The 23,782-nt window shown below is 56.2% G+C and overlaps 2 protein-coding genes across 3 annotated transcripts; one reads left to right on the top strand and one right to left on the bottom strand.

Annotated features, from left to right (window-relative positions):
• Positions 1 to 964: 964 nt before the first annotated feature.
• Positions 965 to 18,993, top strand: CRLF1 (cytokine receptor like factor 1). 2 transcript variants are annotated; one of them, XM_074303487.1, is made up of 10 exons: positions 965 to 1,214; positions 1,552 to 1,808; positions 7,023 to 7,307; positions 8,405 to 8,534; positions 8,906 to 9,075; positions 10,554 to 10,711; positions 14,571 to 14,739; positions 17,425 to 17,606; positions 18,261 to 18,303; positions 18,532 to 18,993. In XM_074303487.1, exons 2-10 carry the CDS (start codon positions 1,694 to 1,696, stop codon positions 18,546 to 18,548), a joined length of 1,269 nt encoding a protein of 422 aa, XP_074159588.1. In that variant the 5' UTR covers positions 965 to 1,214; positions 1,552 to 1,693; the 3' UTR covers positions 18,549 to 18,993. The 2 variants fall into 2 exon arrangements, with proteins under 2 accessions (XP_074159588.1, XP_074159578.1); XM_074303477.1 differs by having other exon boundaries at positions 18,256 to 18,303.
• Positions 18,994 to 19,558: 565 nt separating this feature from the next.
• REX1BD (required for excision 1-B domain containing) lies at positions 19,559 to 22,132 on the bottom strand. The gene is made up of 5 exons (XM_074303442.1): positions 21,977 to 22,132; positions 21,149 to 21,231; positions 20,838 to 21,042; positions 20,611 to 20,699; positions 19,559 to 19,875 (listed from the first exon to the last, which is right to left on the bottom strand). The coding sequence occupies exons 1-5, from the start codon at positions 22,064 to 22,066 to the stop codon at positions 19,803 to 19,805; spliced, it is 540 nt and encodes a 179-aa protein (XP_074159543.1). The 5' UTR covers positions 22,067 to 22,132; the 3' UTR covers positions 19,559 to 19,802.
• Positions 22,133 to 23,782: the final 1,650 nt, after the last annotated feature.

The following is a 23,782-nucleotide window of genomic DNA, read 5'->3' as shown; positions in this document are numbered from 1 at the left end:
ATGACTGACCGCACTCCGGTCTCCGGGCCCCCGTAGCTCCCTACGAACTGAGAAGGAAGGGCTCAAAGAAAGTCTCTCTTTTCCTGCACACCCCCATCCCCACCCCGCGCGGCCAGTCGGCTTCCAGACTAACTCTGTGGCAGGGGGCAGGTGCCCCAAGAGCGCACTCACGAGCCTGCTTGCTCCCTCGCTTCCTCTCTCCCTCCCATCCTCCACACCCGGCTGGCTGGGGGTGCGCTCCAGGCGGGGCCCGGCTAGGACCCAGCCCGGGGGGCCGGGGCCGGGAGCAGCCACGTCAAGCGGAGGGAAGCAAGCCTGGGTCGAGAACCTTTCCGGGGAACGGGCTGGATGCAACGGGCGTGTATTCCAGGGGAAGGCGTGGGCAGGCAGCCTTTGCGCCAAGCCTCCCCCGCCCCCCCCCACCCCGGAATGGGAGTAACTGGGCAATTTGAGGGGAAGAACCCAGATGGATCTGTGTCACCATCGGCCCTCGGGGTCACGGCTCCCCGACCTATGGACAGAGCTGGAGGGGGTGTTATTAAATGGGCTGCAGGGACCCAACTAAAGGCAAGGAGCGGCTGGGAAATCCCCCTCCCCCTTAATGTTTGTTTATTGCAGAGTTTTGCGTCTGAGCCCGCGTCCCAAGGGCCTGAGGACAAGCTGGGGTGTGGTGCGTGCGTGACAAAGAAGGGAATGGGGGGACTCGGGCTCTGAGGAAGAGACCTCGGGCGGAGGGGGGGGGGAGAAAATAAAAACGAAAACTTAAAAAATTTTTAAGTGAGGGAAAGAAAAACGTTGCTTTGGGCTGGCGGTGCTACCTGCAGTTAGGGTGTGGATGCACCTCCTGACTATTACTCACCTGCGCGCCACCCCCGGTCCGGGCCCTCACCCGGCCCGGCCCTCGGGAACCTCGCTGAGTGGATTTTTCCGAGTGGGGAGAAAGGAGAGCCAGAGTCCAAGCACTGACAGAGAAGAGCGAGAGAGAGGGGAGAAGCTCGGCCCAGATGACATCCTTCCTGCAGGAAACCCCCCCTCACCCTCATTCCTTGGGCGGGCCCGGGGGGTGTATTTGAGGGTGTGTTTCGGGTCCCCTCCCTGGGGCAGTCCGACCTTGGAGCCTCTAGCCGAGCCGTCTTTCGTCCCCGGCTTGCGTCACGTCGGGGCCGCTTGGGCTGAGGTAACAGGAGAAGGAGCCGCTCAGCTAATGTCACTAAGTGGGTTTGAACTTTTCTCCCTCCCTCCTTTTCTTTCCTGAGTTTTGTATCTTTTTCTTCCCCCCCCCTTCCAATGAACAGCACCCCCCCCATCAGAGCAAGGCGCAAGGGGGAGGGAGGGCGCAGGGGGAGGCTGGGCTGGGGGTTGGGGGGAGGCTGAGGAAGGGGAGGAGGAGAGAAAGGAGGAGGAAAGCGGGAGGGGGCAGTGGAGAGAGGGGGACAGTGAGAGGAGTCTGGAGTCCCAGCAGTGGAGGGCTTGTTAATTTCAGGCCCCCCCGGGGGCGGGGCAGGGCGGGGCCAGAGGAGCATTAGCAGCTTGTCAATTTCGGTTGCTCAGACTTGCCCCGGACTCTCCGAAACTTGTTGCGGCTCCGCGCGCCCGTCTCCTTCTCCCCTGGCCACTCGCCGCCTCCCGCTCCCCTACTCCCTGTTCCCGAGTCCCGGTGGACCTGCTTTTCCCCCGAGCCCGGGGCCGCCGGATGCTGCGGGCTCCGGGCGGAGGCTTGGGGCAGGGCGCTGCCCTCCCCGCGGCGCGGACCATGCTAGCCTTGGCGCTGCTCGCCCTCGGAGCGCTGCGAGCCGGATCTGGAAGCTGTGAGTACCGACCCCAAAGCGTCCCTTACCCCAGGCACTCTCACTCCCCAGCTCCGGAGGCGCCGGGGGATGCTCCCGACCAGGCTGGACTCCAGCGCTCTCCCCTCGGCCCCCTCCCGGCCTGCGGCACCTGGCTGGCCCGCGAACAAAGGAAGGGGCCCCGGGGAGCCCCCGCCGGGCCCCGGGGCGAGGGGGGAGGAGGAGGAGGCGCCAGCCCGGGGCTAGGCGGGATGGGCAGGGCCGGAGCGCAGCGCGCCTCGGGCGGGCTCCGGGGGTCGGCTTCTGGCGAGGGTGGGAGGTTGCGCTTAGCCGGGTGCCGGCCGGGCACGGCCCTGGGCCTGGGCGCACGAGATAAGAGCCTGGCCCCCGGCACTCTCGCTCTCAGCGGGTCCGCACCACCTGCAAGGCGCGCTAGACTGGGGGAGCACGGGCCGGGCGGGGCTAGGGGTCCCGAAGAGGAGGGGGGCAACGCCTGCGGCCCCTGGGTCTTCACCTGGCCCGGTCTAAGTGAGGGGGCGAGGCATCCCGGTCTCCGAGAAGCGGGCCTCTTCCCTGGGCAGTCCGCCTTCCCCCGCAAATTACCCCCCTCTTTTCAGCTCGGGGGCAGCCTTGGAGCCTTCCGGGGCTCCCTCTGCTGCTCGCCGCGGGAGTAAGGGGTATTTGAGCACATCGCATCACCCCTCTTTGTAGCCTGGGGTCGCTTTCCGGCCTTGGCCCCCCGGAGCCGGCCCAGACCCTGCACCGCCCCGCCTCGTTGCCTCTCCTTCTTTCCCGGGCTCCGTGCACTCCCGCACCTTAGTGTCTCCGACACCCACACGGGAGGGAGCGGATCGAGTCCTGGGTCTCCCGATCTAGAAGCAAGGAGTGGAGGGGTGGGGGAAGGGGACCCAGAAGTGAACCGCGCCATGGACCGAGAGGCTGGAAAGTGTGTGGGGGGAGAGAGGAGTAAGGTGATGCTCAGCCTGGTCTGCCCCCTCCCGGGCCGATGGGATGAGCTAGGGGAAGGGGGAGATGGGACAGTGCCGGGGGTCGCTCCGGGCTCCAACTCCTGCTCCGCCTGGCTCCGGCCCTGGGTCCCGGGGGATGAGCCTCCCAAGAATGGGGCTGCTTCCCCCTTTCCTCCTCCGTGCTCCTCTCCGGGACCCGTCTGTTTTACCGCCCAGACTGGTATTGTCCCGGGCCAGCACTACCCACCTCCTCCTTTCCTTCAGCTCTGAGACCGGAGCTTTGGAAAACTGCCTCGCGCTGAAGCCGGGAGCCCGAGTCTGGGCCGGATGGGCCCGTGGACCCTGCTCACTCACACCTCGGCAAAGGCATCTCTGTCCAGCTTCACAAATGAACTCTATACAAACACTCATCCGCACTCACACAAACACAGCCCCTCAGTCACACAGTCACCTAATCACATTCAAACACAAACTGTATTTGGCTTCTACACTCTGGGGCCAACATAAACTTATACACACACTCCCACAAAATCCTATTCAGATGCAAACGTTCAGATCAACACACAAACTTGGACACACAAATTCAGACACAGACAGGCTTGAAAATAGAGACAAAAAAAACAAAAAACAAACAAAAAAAAAATACAAAATCCTTCGCCCTCTCTTATAAACACTCTCCATCATCACAAATCTGTTTCCCAGCAGCACCCTGAGGGGCATCAGATATTCATTCATAGCCTTCCTCACCCCGATCACACCCACTGTGGACTTGGCTTGTTCCCAGTGCCCTCCCCCATGGCACTGTTCTACTCTGGGCAAGGTCTCAGTGGGAAGCTGGGAGAAGAATCTGGGGGGGGGAGGAAGAGGTTGGGGTAGCTTGGCTCCAGTATGGGTCACAGAAGAAGTAAATGGTGCAGGCAGGAGTGGGGAGGGGGAAGCTTGGCAAGGGATGGGACCTCCAGAGAAAACCCCCATAATGCAAGGGACAGTTCAGCCTACTTTTGTTCCCCTTCCTTTGTGGAGGACCAGAAGGAGGAGGAGGAGGGGAGTATGTGTCTGTGCAGAGGGGGTTGTTGTGTGTTTCTTTCTTTAAGAAAAAAAAATTTAAATAAAAGATCCTCACACCTCTACAATGTGTTTCGACTTTATGATGTGACTTAGCACCTGATCAGCAATCTGGTTTTATAGTCCAGTCGTAAAGTGTCCAGCAGGTATGGACCCAAATTCTGAGCTTGCCCCGTCTGTCCTGGGCCTCGCCAGCCCCCCTCCACCCGCCTCCCTGGCCCCTTCCGCTCCAATCTGAAAACTTCACACTTTTCCCTTTTAAAACACATGTTCTTCCTTTTTAATAACGGGCCAGGCTGTGGATCGGAAAAACATTGTTAAAGTCGCTGGCCCCGGGAGCCAGCAGTCTGCACAGCTCCCTTGCTCCCTCGCTTGCTCAGCTCAGCTCCCATCACTCTGGGTGGAAGGCTGGGGCGGGTGGAGGAGGGGGGAGATGGAGAGAGAGGAGCCCAAGCCCGAGAGGAGGGGAGCTCCCTGCCAAGAGGGGGGGGGCGCCTCGGCCCCTGGGCCAGAACAGGGCAGAGAGAGGCCAAAGGAGTCCTGGGTCCCACTTCTGGCGGCCTTGAGTTCAGCCAGGTCGGGCAGGCAGTGCCGTGGGCTCTATAAATTTGTGGTTCCCCACCCCACCCCCGGGCTCTCGGCCACCCAGCCTCGTGGAATGTCTCAGCCGCCTCCTTTCCACGTCGGGAAATATAGTTTTTATGCATTGTTTATGCTCGATCTTCCGTTTGTTCTTTCTGGGGGCTGCTCTCTCCCCATTCTCTTCTGCCCCTCTTCCAGCAGCAGGCCAGAGGCCAGCCTGGCCACTCCCCTTTTGAGGGACCCCCAAGCCGGTGCCGAAAGGGGGTGTGGGACTAGGGAGGGCCCAGGAAGCACTGGGCCTGAAACCCTCCTTCCTCCCGCCAGCTGAAGGAAAACAAGAGACACCCCCCCTCTTCCTCAGCGGGCTGCTGGCTGGCACTGCCCGCCGGTGCCCACAGATCCACAAGGGGCGGCCAAGACCCCCGACGGCAGCTGTGGCATCTGGGAGAGGCGCCACGCTGGGGTTGGGATAAGACAGAGGAGAGGAGCCAAAGCGGTGCTGGGGAGTGGGCAGGACTAGAGTCAGGGAGGGCTTTGGCACAAATAGGGCCAGAGACACCCCCCCATACACACACACCTCCCACCAAGAGGGTCTGGACCCCCCAGACAGCCCCCTCTAGTCTGCCTCCAGAAGGCCTCCCTTCTGCACGGGGATGCTCCCTGGGTACCCTTGACCCTGAGCGGGCCAGGGCAAGAGGGGTCCCCAGGCCATCCCCCTGGGGTGCCCCCGCCCCTGCCCGGGAGGCAGGAAGCGGTGGGTGGGCTGGGCAGAGGCGCCGGCAGGCGGGAGGGCGCGGGGGCTTCCGCGTCAGAGTTTCATGCTGAAGGAATTCCGAATTAGAGAGGAGGCCGGCTCTCTTGGTAACGCTTCTCTCACTGTGACCTCCAAACCAGATTACTGGGGCGGGCTTGGCTGCACACGGCTTCCCAACATGTTTTTCTGTTGCTCTGTCAGAAACCTCCCGTGCGAGCTGCCCCCTGGTCCCAGGGCCCGTAACTGGGAAGTGCACCAGGGCCTCCTGGGCCCAGGGGGGGCGGCTGCCCGGGGCCCGGGAAGTGAAGCCCCTTGGGAAGGGCTGGCCGGCCTGGGATCCTGCCCTCCCTGGCCCTCCTCCCCCCTGCCCCTCCTCTGCTGCAGCCGCCAGCACATCCATCCGTCGCACCGCTCGCAGGGATGGCTCAGGCTTCAGGCACTCCCTGGACAGAGCCCCAAATTCAATTTATATCTCACGCTCCAAGTAGACAAAGCCCACTGCCAAATCTGCCCATAGAAATCCCAGCCATCTCAGATGTTTTCGGCCGGAGGACTGGGAGGGAGGAGGCGGCCGCATCAGCTGGCTCGTCCCCAGTCCACCCCCTTCCCCAGCTGAGGGAGGATAGAGAAGAGCACAGGATTACTGCCCCCCCCCCACCAAGAGAATAAATGAGCGAGTGCTTGCTGGGAGCAGAGCCCAGTGACTGCAGCCTGGGGGGGGCCAAAGGAGAGAAACCAAATATAGCTAAGGCTGGGTCCCTGACTGTCCTCATGGAGTGCTCAGTCTAATGGGCTGCAGGCGACCCGTACACAGTGTTAAATAAGGAAACCATCAGAGAGGGAGAAAGTAAGTCCATTATTACAGGAGAACTGAGCAGGGCAATATTGCATGTGACCCATACAGGTGACTGTAATGCACAATGTTAAAGAAGAAAACCATCAGAGAGGGAGAAAATAAGTCCATTATTGCACAAGAACTGAGCAGGGCAAGAAGGGAAGGTTCCTAAAGGTTGCATGTGACCCAAAAGTGACAAATACACAATATTAAATAAGAAAACCATGAGAGAAGTAGAAAAGTCAACTATTACAGGAGAACTGAGCAGGGCAAGAAGGGAAGGCTTCCTAAGGAAAAGATGGCGTTTGACTTGGGTTTTAGAGACTGGTTCAATTATTTGAGCCTGTCTTGCCCCAGAGCATCTGGAAATTAGACTGCTCGTGAAGATGGGAGGTGTCGGCCACATGAGAGAACTTGTTCATGTGGAGGGCAGGTGGACGAGGAGAAATCATGCAGCTATCTGAAGCATTCTGACCAAAACTGAGCTGTTAGGGTCTGCCAGTGGACAAAGGAAGAGCTGGTGGGCGGTGGGATCCCACTGGACTGGTGTGTTCCAAGTGTCATCCCAAGTGAAAATAAATCAGTCTGTCAATCAGTCTGTTAGAGATCGACTAGTCCAGTGTCCACATTGGATAGATGGAAAAACTAAGCCCGAGAGAGAAATGACTTATTCAAGATCACCTAGGAAGTTAATAGCCCAGCCTCCAGACATGAACCCACAGCATCAAAGAATTTTAGCTAGAGAAGGCCTTAAATATCATGCAATCCAACTGTGCAAGTAAGGAAATGGTGCAGAGGGGAGACATGACTTCCCCAGGATTTCACAGAAGGTGGCAGAGCTGGAACTCCTACACAAGTGTCCTGACTTCCATCCCAAAGTCCTTTGTGGTGTACCAAACATCTTCCCTCCACCCTTTTCCTTAAAGCCTGATGAGGTCCCCCAGAGGCCCTCTAGCCCCCTGCCCCTGTGCACTCCTGACAGCAGGTGCCCAGCCCCTGAGGCTGATGGGCTGTTGTTTCTCTGACCCCAGACCTGGCTGTGATCGTCCCCCAGGACCCGACGCTGCTCATCGGCTCCTCCCTCCACGCCACCTGTTCGGTGAGCGTGAGCGGCAGTGACGCGCCCACGGCTGAAGGGCTTTACTGGACCCTCAACGGCCGGCGGCTGGCCCCCGAGCTCTCCCAGGTCCTCAACGCCACCACCCTGGGCCTGGCCCTGGCCAACCTCAACGGCTCCAAGCAGCAGTCAGGGGACAACCTAGTGTGCCATGCACGGGATGGGAGCATCCTCGCAGGCTCCTGCCTCTATGTTGGCCGTATGTGCTCCATCTCTGCCTTTGCATCTCCCCTAACCATTCTCACCATCAGGAATGCCCCTCAGAACCCCACTAGTCCTTATCTTCCATTCCTTCAGACCCAGAGGGTCTCAGGGGACCTCAGATGCCTTTTCCTTGAGGTGGTTTGAAAGGCTCTTGGAGCCAACTTACCCCAAACACCCCATTTCTGGGAGCATCTGTGATGGGACAAGGAGTGACTGGGGCCTGATCTGGCCATGCTGGGGTCATGGGGAACACAGGGTCAGCCAATAAGAATGACATATTTCCTCTTTCTGTCCTTCCACAAGAAGGAATCAGAACGACATTAAAGACCAGCTCACTCCCTCTTCCTCCCCTGTCCCGTAAGCACTAACATCTGTGGCAGAAGGAAATCCCTGCCCCTGTGCCTTGCTGTGAGAAAGAAAGGGCTTAGAAGCCCCTCTGAACCCTTAGAGAGGAGGAACCAGCTCTGTGAGGGGGCGGATGTTAGCCCCTGGTGAAGTGCCTCAGTGAGAGGGAGAGCAGGAACAGGAGGTGCATGGGTTGATGATAAGGGGCCCAGCTGATAGTCCTCCTCCTCCTCCTCCTCTGCCTCTGTTTGGGCCCAGAGCTTTGGTTCCCACAGCCCTGGACTAAACTCTTTGGTAACAATAGAGCGGCCCCACAGTTCCTGTCAGCCCCAGTCCATATTCACAAAGAACTTGGGCTCATTTATATTTGACATGTCCCAGAGCCTTTCAAGGGAACAGGGGGATTTGGGCAGGAATGGACACTCGCCTCTTCCTCTCCCCTCCCAGGGAGAAAGCACTCCAAGACCCCAGCACAGACCCCGACACTCCGTAACCGGATCCTAGGCAGGGTCCACGGCTGCAGACACGTTTCCTCGAAATAAAGGAGGAATAAATCAGGAGGCGTCGACTCCCCCAGCCTCAGGCCCAGCTCCTTGGGGAGTCCGGTTCCGGTTTTGCCAGGCCCCCCTCCCCTCCTCCTGTCCTCTGCTCCTAACTGGAGGGCCGGGCTGAAGTGGAATTGGGGGTCTGAGCTCTGGAAGGGTCCCTCCCCAACTTGCTTACCTTCATCTCCCCATCCCCCCCCAGTGCCCCCTGAGAAGCCTGTTAACATCAGCTGTTGGTCTAAGAACATGAAAGATTTGACCTGCCGCTGGTTCCCAGGCACCCAGGGGGAGACCTTTCTCCATACCAACTATACCCTTAAATACAAACTTCGGTAAGTATGTGTGTGTGAGGAGGCTTGGCGTCCCTCTAGCTATGAAGGGCAGGGGCGGGGGACCAGGCTGGGGAGGAAGGATGGAACCAGGGCCTTGGGGGGGCTTCAGAAAGAGGGCCCAGGAATTGGAACCGTGAGGTCCCCCAGGGAGGATGGGAGAGATCTGGGATTCCCTTAGCCTGAGTAGGGGCCATCCAGGAGGAAGGAGAGATGGGAGGCAAGTCCCTGGAGGAGGGGAGCGTAGGAAGGGGCCCAGTGAAGGGATTTCCTGGCAATGGGATAGAGGAAGGTGAGGGGATAACCCAGGGGGCAGGACAGCCCGGGCTCCAGGGTGTGTGTGTAGGGGGGTGTCCTTTGTCTCCCTAAACCAGGTGGTACGGGCAGGATAATACATGCCAAGAATACCACACCGTGGGGCCCTATTCCTGCCACATTCCCAAGGACCTGGCACTATTCACGCCCTATGAGATCTGGGTGGAGGCCACTAACCGCCTGGGCTCGGCCAGGTCAGAGGTGGTCACACTGGATATCCTCGATGTGGGTGAGGCTTTTTCCAGGCCCCAGCCCCCTCCCAGCCCCCCCCCCCCCCCCCGACTCTTCACTCCCCTCCTCACTCCTCCAGGACTTTCCCATTAGGATTCCAGCCCTTCTAGGGATGGAGGGCCAGGACCAGGAGGTCTTTCCTGACCATCTGCTCAGCAGGCCCACTGGCCCACGGATCTGCTCCTTCGGCCTGGACGTCTGCTCTCCTCCTGATGCTCTGTCCCAGTCTCTCTGTCCGTCCCCCATCTGTCAGCTCCCAGCACGGCCCCGGGTTTTCCTATTGGCTCCGTCCCCCACCTGAATCCCTCTGATCCCCACTCTCCTGCTCTCCCAGGTCCCCATCCATCTGTCTGTATACTCCCCTAGTCCCTCAGCCTTCCTCCACGGCTCTCTGCCTTTCTTCCCTCCCTCTCTGGGAGGCTAAGTTCTTGCTTGGCTGGAGGGGGGGGGGGTTGGGGGTGGGGGGTTGGGCGGGGCATCCTAGTCTCGATCCCTGTCCTGGGGCCCTGGACACCCCACGGAAAACACCTGGCTCTGGTTTGCCCTCGGGGTGGGGCCCAACTCCTTCCTCTGAAGCCCCAGGTCCCTGCCCTCCCCCTCCCCCCTCCCTCCCAGTTGGGATGGGGCTATGGCTGGGGCTGGGATTGGGCTTGGTCTCTGGGCCCCTCCCTCTCAGCCTGGGCCAGGTGTGGGGGCCCTTTGGGAGCTGGGAGGGGAACGGGAACAGGAGCCTTCAGGTCAGGGAGGGGCCAGGGAGACCCAGCCCTGGCCCCCTCCTTGGGAAGCAGCCGGACCTGGTCTGAGGGCAGGGGGGAGGACCGGAAGGCAGGAAATAGATGATCTGTGAGCAGAATTGGTCCTAATCTAATTAGGATGTTTCTCAGCCTCCCTTTCCCCCAGGCAGCCCCCAGTCCTTAACCCTTTCAGTACCGGGGCTCCCCCCAGCATACACAAGGGAGCCAGGCTGGCGTCAGCCCAGAGCTCCTGAAAGATGTGTCTGAGGGAGGGGGAAAGGGGATGGGGCCGTCACTCAGCCCGGTGCACAGACTGCTGACATGGCACCCCCACCCTGGAACCCACGGCTGTGTGACCCAGCCATTCTGAGACAGTTTCCTGTCTCAAAAGAGGCAGTTTGGACCTTGACGGTACCTTCAGAGAGCCATGGCAAAGAAAGCCTGGAGATCTCAAGCTAGGGTTTCCACCATTGCCCGAGATGGGACCAAGGAGCTTGCAATCCCCAGGTCCCAGCTCCATCCAAGCCCCCAGGAGTCACCCTAGACCACAGAGGGACCGAAATAGCCTGCCCTATAACCCCAGGGCCATCTTTGTTGAAGCCCATTGGGGTACCCCCCAATACCCTTGTCCCAGATTGTCTCTCTCCCCACGTTTCGGTCCCAGTACCATTTGTGTACCATTCGGACCCAGTACTGGTTAGTGTGGCGAGAGGGAAGATTAACTGACCCGATTCCTCACCAGTCACAACAGATCCCCCGCCAGATGTCCACGTGAGCCGAGTGGGAGGTTTGGAGGACCAACTGAGTGTCCACTGGAACTCCCCACCAGCGCTCAAAGACTTCCTTTTCCAGGCTAAGTATCAGATCCGTTATAGGGTGGAGGACAGCGTGGAGTGGAAGGTAAGATGACATTTCCCCTCTAACCTTCAACCCCATCCCTCTGGGGTCTGACTACCTTTTCACTTCCTTCCTAGAAGAACAATTTCACTGCTTCTCCCTCCCTCCCTCCCCTTTCTTCTTCTCTTTGTGGCTGTTTCTCCATCTCTGTCCCTGTCTATCTATATCTCTTTTCATAGCAAAATACCAGAACTGGAAGAAATCTCATGAAAAAACAACAACAACAACACATAATTAGAGCTAGTTGGAACCTTAGAGACCATCTAATCCAAGTTTCTCATTTTACAGAGGAGGAAACTGAGTACCTGGGAGACTTAGAACATAGAAAATTGTAGAACTTGAAGAAATCTTTTAAAAAATAGGATTGAGGGTAGGGCCATTTCATCTTTGTTTCTGATTCCTACAACAGTGCCTGACACAGAGTAAGCACTTAGTAAATGCTTCCTTATTTATGAATAAGGAAGTCGTAGGGACTTCATAACATGGAATATTAAAGTTATAAAGGGAGATAAACTGCCTACTTCAATCATTCGGCCACTTAGTTCAATAAATCAATAAAGAAATGTACTAAATATTTACTGGATGTTCAATGCTGGGCTGGATGCTAGAGATAAAAGACTAATTTTTTTTGTTTGTTTGTTTTTTAGGCTGGGGTTAAGTGACTTGTCCAGGGTCACACAGCTAGGACGTGTTAAGTGTCTGAGACCACATTTGAACTCAGGTCCTCCTGAATTCAAGGCTGGTGCTCTATCCACTGCACCACCCAGCTGCCCCTAAAAGACTAATTTTTTAAATTTAAAAAAAGATTAATGAAGCAGTTTTGCCCTTAAAATTTTACAAAAGTCAGGGAAGGGAGAGACAAAATGAATATATCTAAGTCTATATAAAATAGACACAGGACAGTAGGGGGAAACAGGAGCAGCTGAGGAGTGAGGAAAAGCTTCCTATAGAAGGAGGTACTGAGCTGAGTTTTCAATAGTGTGGCATAGGAAAGGATTTAGTGAGGAAGATTACAAAAGCAGGTTATAAAGGGTTTTAAAGCCAAACAAAAGAGCTCATAATTGATCCTATTGGAAATAAAGGGTGACCAGATAGGAAAGCAAGTCAATAGACAAACAGAGGGGTGAACTGGGAGCCAATAGACGATGGAGAGGTCCAGGGATATGGGCAAAGAATAAAAAGCTGGGCAGATAAGACTGGAGTTAGAGAAAATTCCTTTGATCGCTGTATAGAAGGCAGGTGTGTGGGGAGAGAAAGCTATAGCAATAGCCCTAGTAAAAGGTGATTCAAGACCTAATGTGGGGTGTAGCTGAGCAGGGAGAGGGGGACAGGGACAAAAGATGTTTAGGAGGTTAAAGTGAGGAGACTTGGCAATTGATTGGATAAAGGGGAGGAAGGAGGATGAGAAATGGAGGCTGTGACTGGAGGGATGAACAGCAAAAGGGAGGTTCTGAAGAGGAATGATACGAAGGAGATAATAAAATCTGCTGGAGACGCCGATGGGATATTCTGTTCAACATGCCAATTGGATAGTTGGGCTGGAGTTAGGAAAGACTAGTTAGACAGACATAGAAGTTACCTACAGGGAAGTGATCATTGAATCCATAATAGCTGGTGATAGAGAAAAAGACACTGGACAGAGTCCTGGGGAAGTGGATTCCACTCTTACAATTAGAAGCATCATCTCTTACTCTGAGCCTGAGGTAAGGGAGGAGAGGAGAGGGGATTATGTCAAGGACAAATGAGGATAGTGACAAGGTTAACTGTGTTTTCTCTGTAATCTAAGACATTAGGGTCTCAGCCGAGAAGTAGGGGGTGGATGGTGTGGAAGAGCTGGCTTGGGGCACCCTTCATGCTCGGTGGGATAAAGCCTCATTTAGGCAGGAGCAAAAGGGCCGCCCCGCTGAGGGCTCAGTGGAGATGAGATAGCCCAACACTCCCAGCTCAGTTTCTGAGATTCCTCCATTCCCATTCAGCAGCATGTGAGTAGGAGTAGAGAAGGCAGAATGACTGGGACCCAAGGGCAGGGCTTTGGCAAGGCCTGGGCTTTGAGAGGAGAAGGGGGAAAGGGATTTGAGTGGAGAGGACAAAGTAGCATTGATCTGTGGGGATAAGAATGGGCGGGAGGGGGATGAAGTGAAAGCAGAAGTGATGACCTCATAAAAGATGGAGAGATTGAGGTACTGGGGAGGATTAAAGGTGTCCCGGGGAGATGAAATAAGGCAGTGGGTAACATAATGCAAGGAGCACTGGATACGGAGTCAGGAAGATCCGACTTCAAATCCTGCCTTAGGCATCTGCTAGCAGCAAGACCCTGGACACCACTTAACTCCTGTTTGCCTCAGTTTCCCCATATGTAATACTAGCATCCTCCTGTGAGGATCAAATGAGTTAATAATAATAATAATATTAGTTATTATTATTATTATTATTTTGCTGAGAAAATGAGCGTTAAATGACTTGCCCAGGGTCACACAGCAAAGAAGTGTTAAGTGTCTAAGATCAGATTTCTCAGGTCCTCCTGACTTCAGGGCTGGTGCTTTATCCACGCACCACTTATGTGCTCCAAGTCAATGATTATAAAGCACATAGCACATCGCTGGGTGCAGTAAGCACTATCTAAAAGTTAACTATCATTATTATAATTCTTATTATGTTCAAATTAGGAATAATTATAATGCATACAGCACACATTAAGCACTATATAAATATTAGCTATCATTATTATTGTTGTTATTCTGCTTAAATAAAGTGATAATTGTAAAGCCTGGCACAATGCCTGGCAGATAGGAAGCCCTGTATAAATATTAGTTACTTTGATTATATTATAAGCAGCCCCTCTCTCGGACTCAGTTTCTTCACCTGTAAATTGGAGGTGATAAATAGCACATAACATGTAAAGTATCCAAAGAGGGAAGGTAGAATGTGATTTGCAAACCCTCAAACACCTTAATTATTAGTTATTATCAGTAATGGAATCTGAGATCTGACAAGGTGTTTTGGATCTCGAAGGGAAGACCTTTATGAGGGCTGTGAAGCTCAGTGGTCTATGAGCTATACAGTGTATGAGCATTTCTGGACAGAAGCTAACCTGGGTAGAGGTGCTGGGAGCTGAGGAGGCTGAGGAATGAGAGCTCAGAGTTTCAGGGGACACTGGACGTTGGAGGTTCTCAATGTAAGAGCAGGGAGTTGGGGGAGGGGGAAACTGTGAATCCAGCACTGAATACCTTGAGAAAAGGGAGAGAATGACCAGGGCTGGTGGGGAACTAACTGCCTGTGGAATTTCTATTAGGTGAGAAGTCTTAATTAGAGGGAACTTCAAAGGAGAGTTTTGCTGAGGGGTTAGAGCAAGCAAAGAGACTGAAAGTGACAGTGGGAGGGGGAAAGAAAGATTCTGACTGCTCCCCCAGGATGTGTGTGTGTGTGTGTCTGTGGGTGGGGGGAGGAAGAAAGGGAGGATGTGAGAAAAAATGCAGCAAAGTCATCAGAAACTAGGTTTCCCTGCAAGCCAGAAATAAGAGGGACAAGAGAAGGGAGTGTGCAGTACATCTTATTAATTAAGAAACAAGAATTCCAGGAGGCACAGTGAAAGAGTAGGGTTAAGAATAAGGGAGCGCACTAAGATTGAGGCAGGGGATGGCTTAACTACCTCAACTTCCAGGTGGGGAAACTGAGGCTCAGAGAGGGGGCAGGCCCTTCCAAGGACACAGAGGTAGTGGGCAGTTGCCACCTTGACTTGTGACCCTGACAGAAACCTGGACCGCCACCCGCTTCCCTGTTCTCCGAGAGCCCCTAGCCCCTTTTCACCTGGGCAGAGAGTGTCTGGTTTCCCTGACCATGTTCTTCTCCCACCCCGGAGCAGGTGGTGGATGATGTGAGTAATCAGACTTCATGTCGCCTGGCCGGCCTGAAACCAGGCACCGTGTACTTCGTGCAGGTGCGCTGCAATCCCTTCGGCATCTACGGGTCTAAGAAGGCAGGAATATGGAGCGAGTGGAGCCACCCCACAGCGGCCTCCACGCCCCGAAGTGGTGAGGGAACCCCCCCTCCCCCGCAGACCACGCCAAGGCCATGGAACAGGCTGGCGGGGCCATAGAGCCAGGGGACGCGAAAACAAGGGAGGGCAGAGCTTGAGAGGACCTTTGAACAGAAAATGGGAAGGCTGATGGAGTCTTAGTACTTGGAATATCAGAGCTGGAGAGAGACTCAGGACTTAGTCTTAAAAGAGATTTAGACTGTAAAACAGAGAATGTCAGAGCTGGGAGGGCCCTTAGAACCCACAATGGCAGAACTGGGAGGGCCCTTAGAACATGGGGTGTCAGAGCTGGGAGGGCCCTTAGAACTCAGGGTGTCAGAGCTGGGAGGGCCCTTAGAACCCAGGATGGAAGAGCTGGGAGGGCCCTTAGAACCCAGGAGGTCAGAGCTGGGAGGGCCCTTAGAACTCAGGGTGTCAGAGCTGGGAGGGCCCTTAGAACTCAGGGTGTCAGAGCTGGGAGGGCCCTTAGAACCCAGGATGGAAGAGCTGGGAGGGCCCTTAGAACCCACAATGGCAGAACTGGGAGGGCCCTTAGAACATGGGGTGTCAGAGCTGGGAGGGCCCTTAGAACTCAGGGTGTCAGAGCTGGGAGGGCCCTTAGAACCCAGGATGGAAGAGCTGGGAGGGCCCTTAGAACCCAGGAGGTCAGAGCTGGGAGGGCCCTTAGAACTCAGGGTGTCAGAGCTGGGAGGGCCCTTAGAACTCAGGGTGTCAGAGCTGGGAGGGTCATTAGAACCCAGGATGGAAGAGCTGGGAGGGCTTTTAGAACAGAATGTCAGAGCTGGGGGGAAGGGGGAGCCCTTAGAACCCAGACTGCCAAGAGAAGAGCCTCAGCTCTATCCTTCCTCAACACCTGGGAGGGGGGACAGGAGGGAGGAAGGGATGGGAGGTGGATGCACATGGCTGCAACTTCATTTTTCTAACTCTGTTCCTGAAAGGCCCTGGCTGGGTGGGGAGTGCTGGGGAGGGGGCCTGGGGGCTGGGGCCACAGCCTTGGCCCGCCGCGTGCCCAGCACCTGCGTTTCTTGCAAAGGAGCCAGCTGGAGGCTGATTTCCCGCCGGGGAGGGAAGGCCTCGGCCTCCCTCGGCCTCCCTGCTGCAGGCAATGCCAGCACTTGTCAGCAGGTCCCCCCTGTTATTTATGACGTGAGGCTGATGTCCTTATCCGTCCGAGCAGTCCCTGGCCCTGACTCCCACCGTAGTAACCCATGCAGCCCGGCCCAGCTCGGCTGAGTCCGGTCAGGGGGAGGGGACCACCTGCCAACCACACACCGGGCCTTCACTGCTGGGGGTTGCGGGGGCTGCTCTGAGGGGATTCAGCTGAGTTTGGAGAGCAGTTTTTTTAGACCAGAGTTAGGGAAAGGGCCAGATAACTCCTCACTTCTCTCAGTCCTTGGAGATAGCCTCAAAGCCAGGCATGAAGCCACAGGGCCAACCAGCATGTTGTATTGGGAGCTGCTCCCCCATGGGCCCACTCTATTCCTCTCTCAGCCCTTATTCTATCCCCCCTTTTCCTTTCTCCCTCCTTTCCTCTTCCTCTGCCTCCTATTTTTTCCATTCCTCTCTCCTGTATCTCTCTCTCTGTCTAGGGTCTCATTCCATTTTTTTCCTTTCAAATATCATTACTTCCTATTCCTGCTCTCTCTCTGCCTAATTCCATCCATTTCTTCCCCTTCTATCCTGACTCTAACACCCTGTCTCTGGGGGCTCTCTCCTTCTCTGTGTGTGCCTGTCTGTCTGTCTTGTCTTTTTCTCTGGTTGTCCATCTCTCCATTTGTTTGCCTCTCTCCTCCTCTTTCTTTTTCTCCCTCTTTTTCTATTTCTCTTTCCTCTTTCTGTGTCTCTCTGCTTCTCTGTCTTTCTCCATCTGTCTCTATCTTCCTCTGTCTCCATTTGTCTGCCTCTCTCCCCCCCTTCTCTGTCTCTTCTCTCTGTCTCTCTGTGCCTCCCCCCTCCCCGCCTCTTTATCTGTCTTTCTCTCTCCATTTGTCTCTGTCTCTCTCTTTTCCTTCCCCTCCTCTCCTCTTTCCCCCCCCCCCCCCCACACACCTGGGCTCAGCTCAACAGGGACTTCTGTTCTTTCTTTGTGGAAAGCTTAAGAAAGAAATCCCTTCAGCTTTTCTCAAGCCCTGAACTAGGGAATGAAGGGGAGACTCATCTGTCACGCTCCTTCATTCACTTAATGCCTCCACCCCCACCCCAGGGAGCTTAGACCAATGTGGACCTGCGTGTCCCTGGATACATAAGCACAGCGGTCAGCATCTCTGTGCCTGGTCACACGTGGGCTCATCGAGGCGGGCAGCAGCTTAGGTCCTTTCTCCCCTCAGGTCACCTAGCCTCTTCTCTGATCACCTCCTCCCCATCCCCTTTTTCTCCCTCTTTTTCATTCTGTTCTGTCTCTCCCTCTCCCTCCTCCTGAGCTTAAGCCCAGAGCTTGGAATCTAGCTCCCAGACAGCGCCAGCCTATGGCCCATCCTCCCACCGGGGCCTGGGTGGTCCGCTCACACAGAACCCAAAACAGCTCTAGATCCGAAGCCCCAGGTAGCCCAGAACCTACCACCTGCTCCTAGACCTAGAACAGCCTCAAAGAAAGGAGGGCCCCGAGTTCCTGGGCAGACCCCCACCAGAGCCTGCTGCTTCTCTCCTTCCCATGCGTGTGATGTCTCCATCCCTTCCCCAGAGCGGCAGGGCTCCAGTGGGGCCTGCGAGCCCCGAGGGGAGCCCAGCTCCATGCCCGTGAGGCGTGAGCTAAAGCAGTTCCTCGGCTGGCTGAAGAAGCACTCCTACTGCCCCAACCTCAGCTTCCGCCTCTACGACCAGTGGCGAGCCTGGATGCAGAAATCTCACAAGACCCGCAACCAGGTAGGTGTGGCCCACCTTCCCCAGAGCGCACCCGTTGCCCGGTCTCCGTGTGGTCCCGAGACCCTGCCTCCTGGGCAGCCCTGCCTCCACCTCTCCCTAGGTGAATGAAATCTGAGCATAAGGTATATAACAGCAGAGCTGGAAGGGACTTGGGTGGTCGCCTAGTGCAGGCTTCTTAAACTTCTCCACTTGTGGCCCCTTTTCACCCAAGAAATCTTTACATGACACTAGTATATAAAATAAATCAGTATATATAACCGTAGGCATATAAAACAAAATTATATCAGTAATACTGATGATGTACTACTGATAATAAATCATAATTCATGACCTCCACACTGAGTTGCGTAGCCCCCCATGAGGTCACAACCCACAGTTTAAGCTTTGACCCCGCCCATATCCCTCCTTTCAGAAATCAGAGATCACCAGCCCGAGCTCACACGCTCGGACAAGCCCTGGGGTGTCTCGAACCCCTGCTTCTCCCTGTGTGCACCCACCCTGAGAGCCAGGGCCTCGGAATTCACTTTTTCTGTGCCAAAGCCAGCTCTGAGCCCTCCTGCCTTAAGGCAGCCATTTCTGGAACCCTGGGCCTGCGAGCAGAGTGGCTTTGGAACAGACACCCTCAAACATCACTCATGTTCTTTCTAAGCACAGGACGAGGGGCTCCTGTCCTCGGGCAGACGGAGCGCGGCGAGAGGTAAGCAGGATTCTGGATGGGGAGGAGGGCAGAAGGAGAGTGGGATTCACACATGTCCCCCAAACATTACCCTCCCCCATGGAACCCGATTTTGCCCATTCCCTCTAAGTCCTGCTGTTTATACAACTGGTCATGGCCGAGGCTGGTGCCTGCAGGCCAGGGGGCGGGGAGCAGGGGGACATGCTGCCCCGTTTTGCAACTCTAGAGCTTCTTTCCCACTTCCCATAGGTCCTGCCAGGAGATAAACTGTAGCGATCCTAGGTCCTGGGCCAGGAGGGCATCTGCCTACCCTAATGCCCCCTTCAAAGAGTCTACAAAACACGGATGGGGGACATCTGGGGACCCCTCCCCCAAGTTCTCCCAAGCACTGGAACTGTGGGTTCATCCAGGGTACAGGGTGCCCACCTAAGCCCCAGCCCCCCACTCCTTGCCTGGCGATCCCTCCCTTGCCTGGGCCCGTTCCCAACACGGGCAGCCCAGGCTTCTTCGGAGCCATCAGCCACCTCGGCTGTCTGGCAAGGAGCTGTCCTGAAGAACAGGAGCAGTGTGGGAACAGAACAAGGCAGGGTTTGGGGGATGGGAGTGGGGAGAGACCAGGCCCCTGCCTCTTTCGGTACCCACAGCCCCTCCTGCTTCTGCCCAATTCTCTGTCAAAAGATTCTTATAAATAAACGACTTATTTTTGGTGAAGCTGTTTGTGAGTGACAAGTGGGGGGTGGGAGAAGACGGCATCTGGGCCAGAGCTGCTCTAAAAGGAACTCGGAATGCTAAGATCTCTGCGCCGGCACTTCTGCGGCAAGCCCTCTGAAGCCACTTGGCTGGCCAGTGCCAGGGATCTCAACAGGCCCTGGGGACCAAACTTCCGCCATTCCTTCTGGCTCTGGGAGCCAGGTTCTTCTCAGGTGAGGGAGCAGCAGCAAAACTCAGGGAGCTGCCCCCTCCCTGCCCCAGCCCCCACTACAGCTCCCCCACACGCAGGTCCAACCTTACTGCCCAGCCCCCTCCCATCTCCCGGCATCAAACAATGGCATCTAAAGCCCATTCCTGGGTGACTTCGGGCCAGTCAACTGTCGTGCGCAGAGCCCTACAATTTTCCTTCACTGTGAGATGAAAGGCTTGGCCTCCGGAGCCTCCAAAGTGGAGTCTGTATTCTAAATCCACACTCCCGCTCCTCTCTGCTGTACTTGGAGGGTAAGCTGAAGACCCCCACCAAGACTTGCAACCAAATCCCAAGGAGGAATAAAGAGAAGAGGGGGAGAAAGGAGATGGCTTTATTGTGGCACACAGATGGGACCGGCAGGGGCCCAGTGGGGACGCTGCCCCCAGGGCCACAAAGAGATGGCCTCCTCCCACGGCAGGGCTCAGTCCGGGGGCATCCCAGGGGGAGGATGCCGACCAGAGGGGGGGAGCAGGCCTCCCATCCCCCAGCCCGGTGACCCCAGAGGAGGCTGAGGGGCGCCTCTCCTTCTGGCGTTTCCCATCTCCCTCGGGGCCAAACATCACTCAGCCTCTTCCGAATCATACTTCAGGTCCTGGACAATCTCACTGATTACCTCCATGGTTTTAATTATCCTACAAGAGCGGATGGAAACTATAAATAAGATCCAGATGGATCGAATTATCCCGACCGTGCAGCTCAAGAAGGCCTGTTTATGCAACGCTCGGCCCTGGAGAAGGCGATCGAGCCCTGTGCAGGGTGGTAGAGCTAAGCAGGCCAGCCCGCCCACACCACTGGGGCCTCCTGCCGCCCCGAGCTGGGCTCAGGGGGCACGGAAGGGCCCCGGGCACGCGGAGGACGGGGCTGGCGGCAAGAGGCGGCTGGCTTCCCAACTCTGTGGAGGGTGAGGGCCGTGGCCCCAGCACCCGCCCTCCCTGGGCCGAGGGCGTTGCCCAAACGGTGCCCCGGCCCCCAGCCCACCAAGTCAGTGGCACGTGAGATGCGAGGAGGAGGGGGAGCGGAGAGGAGGGGGACCAAGCCCGAGGTGGCAGCCTGGGACTGGGGAAAGAGCCAGGAGGGAGCCCCAGGAGAAGCGAGGGCTGGAGGCCCAGGGCAGGGCCACGGGGCAGGGCCACAGAGAGGGAGGAATGGCAGGGGGTGAGCTGTGGAGGGCCCTGTGTGTGCGTGTGTGTGCGTGGGAAGGTGTGCCTGCGTGCGCTAGGGGAAGCCCCGGTGCTGGAGGCTCCGAGTGTGGAGAGCCCGCAGAGCAGAGCACTTGTGTGTTTGTACTGCATGTTGTGGACGCGTTGGGAAGGGAGAGACAAGGGGGGGAGGGGAGCGCAGGCTGCCCCCGGCCCTCTGGCTCCCACCTCTGGCGCAGTTCTTGAACCTCCTCTCTGGGGGCTGCGGCCTCTGGCTCCTCTTGGGCCTTCTGCCGGGCCAGCTGGAGAGCGGCAGTCTGGGGGGGAGAGCTGTCTGAGTCACTGCCCGCCTCCCCACGCACCCCCAGGGATAGGAGACCGGGCGCAGGCAGTGAAGGGCTAGAGCGGATGGGCCCGAGCTCGCGGGGCTGGGGGGAGGGGAGGAGAAGGCTGACCAGCTCCAGGCGCCGGTGCTCCTGCTCCTGCAGACAGGCCAGGTGCTGGGCCAGGTCGGGCCGCCCGTGGGTGTCCCTGAGCTGCTTCTGGATGGCCAGCACCTCTCGGGAGATGCTGGCGAAGGCCTTGGTCACCTCGTGCACCAGCTGCCGGTAGCGAGGGAAGTCGTAGTGGGGCCCGCTGCTCAGGTAGGCCTGGTGACCCCTGCGGAAGCGGCGAGGGTCATGCCAGGAGGAGAAGCCAGGGGGCGCCGTCCCCTCTGCCTCCGCACCTCCCCAGCAGCCCCTCCCCAGGGCCCGAGCCCACTAACTGGTCCAGGAGTCCAAAGGCCTCAGAGCGCTCCGCCTGAAGGTCCTGAAGCTGCCGCAGCAGGTCCCGCACTCGGGCGTGGCCCTGTGGGAACGAGAGGGACAAATGAGGCACCGGCGCCCTCGGATGCTGGGGGAAGGGCTCGGCCCAGGGGCTGCGTCCCGTCCTTGTCCGGCCTCCCCGTCGGCCGGGCCTTCAGCAACTGCAGGACCCGGAAAAGGGCTGGGGGCGCGCGGGGCCGCGGGCTGGGAAGGGAGACCCAGAGCTGGAGGGGCTCCGGGCCCAGGCCACATTTACAGCGGGGGGGCTGAGGCGCAGATTCGGGACTGATTGGCTCGGGGTCACCCAGCCGCGTCACTGATAGGTGCGGTTCAGGTTCCAGGACTGCGAGGCCCGGTGACCCCAGCCGAGAGGGCAGCTGGAATGGGGGAGGGAGAGGGAGGACAGGTGTGGGGCCGCGAACCGAAAGCAGGCAACTTTGTGGCCAGGGAGGCTGAGGGGTGCCAGAGGAAGGGGTGGGAGGGCGAGCGCGGGCAGCGGCCACCAGGAGGCGCCAGAGTGAGGGAGAGGAGGGGCGGAGCTCTCAGGCAGGAGTACCAGAAGCAAGGCGCGGGGTTGGATTTCGGGCAACGGCCACTGGGGGGCGTCAGAGCCCTGGGGCGGCCGTGAGGGCGCTCGAGCAGGGGAGCCGGGGAGGAAGAGGCCCAGGCAGCCATTCCCGCACAGTGCAGGCGCCCGCTCCCCCACGCCCTTCAGCGGCGGCGGACCCCCACTCCCACTTCCCCTAGGCCCATTTCCCTGCCCTCTCCTCTTCGCCCCGGGGGCTCACCCTAGCCCGGGCCGGCTCCTCGGGCCCCGGGCCGCCCGCCCCTCCGCCTGGGGACGCCGGAGTCTCTGCCTCGGCTCTCGCTCCCGGCATCGCAGGCCCCTTAGAGGCCGCGCCTCGGCTCGGCCCTGCCAGACTCCGCCTGCGCCCTCTACAGGACGGGAGGACTCATGAGAGAATGGCAGTGGGAGGGCCTGAGCCGCCTGCCGGTCACCGAGGGCTCCACCCCGCCCCGCCCCCATAGATTACCTTCTCTACCCACGTGCAGCTCGATCTTCACGTGCTTGTTCTCCCCGGAGTAGGAATATTAACAGGCCAGCATTTATTACGCTTTTAAGGTGTGCAAAGCTCTGCACATAAATTGCCTTATCACAAGCCTGGGAGGTGGGAGGAATTATCCCCATTTTACAAACAGGGAAACCGTCTAAGGTTCAGTTACTTGTTTTAGGACACACCTATTCCGAGGGAGAATTTGAACTCAGATCTTCATTATCCATCATAACAGGTTGCAGCCCTTTAGCATGTGTTCTCCTATCTTCTCCTGCGAGAACATTCTAATCATGTGTGCATTAGATTCTAACATATAAGGGTTATTTAATATTAAGATACCAGCAGTAAATGAAAAAACAGGGAGGAAATAAGCATTTATTAAGGTGCTCACCATGTGCCTTACTAGGCATTTTGCAATTGTTTCAACTATCTTCACAACAGCCCTATGAGGGAGGAGGGATAAAAAAAAAAAAATGCAATTCCCATTACAATTGGAGAAACTGACGCAGCAGAGGTTAAGTAACTTGACTCAGGGTCACCGGTAATGTCAAATGGGATTTGAGGTTAGAGATTCAACTCTCCCAAAGCTCTAGACAATACTTACTGAACATCTACTATGTGCTAAGTATTTTGTACTAAGAGCTGTTATCCACTGAACCTTCCAGCTGCCTGCAATACAGTAAATCTGAAATTTGAAGGTTTTGCACATTTTACATCTTCTTCCCCCTGCCTCACACACAGTGGTGCTTTTCTTGCTTCTTAGAAAAGTGTTTAGGTCCCTTGCTTTACAGATGAAGAAACTGAGGAACAGATTTGACAGCACCCAGCACAATATTGGGAAATGACCAAAAAAGAAAAAAATTGAAAAATACTAGCTGGGCTGTTGGGCAAACAGTAATTTCACTGTTGGGGGACTCATGAACTGGTCCAGCCATCCTAAAAAGCAATTTGGAACTATACATAGCAAGTTAGGAAACTGTGCCCACCTTTTGACCCAGTGTTACTGGCAGAATTGTGCCCCCAAAGAAAAGGAAGAAGAAAATCATCTAATCATACGGAAAGATTTTTTTTTTGTGATGACAAAGAACTAGAATCCAAGGAAGTGGCAATCAGTAGTGAAGACTGAACCCATTACAGCAAGTGACTGGGACAGAATTTTGCAGTAAGAAATAATGAAGACAATTTCAGAGAAACTAGGGAAGTTTTGTATGAACAGATGCAAAGTAAGCAAAGCCAGAAAATATACACTGATTGTAGATATTTACACTTGAAAGCACTAATAAATGCAATAACCCAACTACAATTCCAGAGGATTTATAATGAAATATGATGCCCACCTCCTGACCAAGAGCTGAAGGACTCAGAATGCACTTTTTTGGGGGGGTGGGTAATATGGTTAATACTAGAATTTGTTTTGCTTATGTAAGAGGGAGGTCACTTTTTATTTGAAAAAATTTCAATGAAAACATTTTTTAAATGCTTGATGATTAGTTGATTGATTGCCCAAGTTCAATCATATTTTCAGCTGAGATAGGGTAA

This window comes from Sminthopsis crassicaudata, chromosome 1 (genome assembly GCF_048593235.1).
Source record: "Sminthopsis crassicaudata isolate SCR6 chromosome 1, ASM4859323v1, whole genome shotgun sequence".
Taxonomy (NCBI): domain Eukaryota; kingdom Metazoa; phylum Chordata; class Mammalia; order Dasyuromorphia; family Dasyuridae; genus Sminthopsis; species Sminthopsis crassicaudata.
This window is presented reverse-complemented; position numbering and strand designations above follow the sequence as displayed.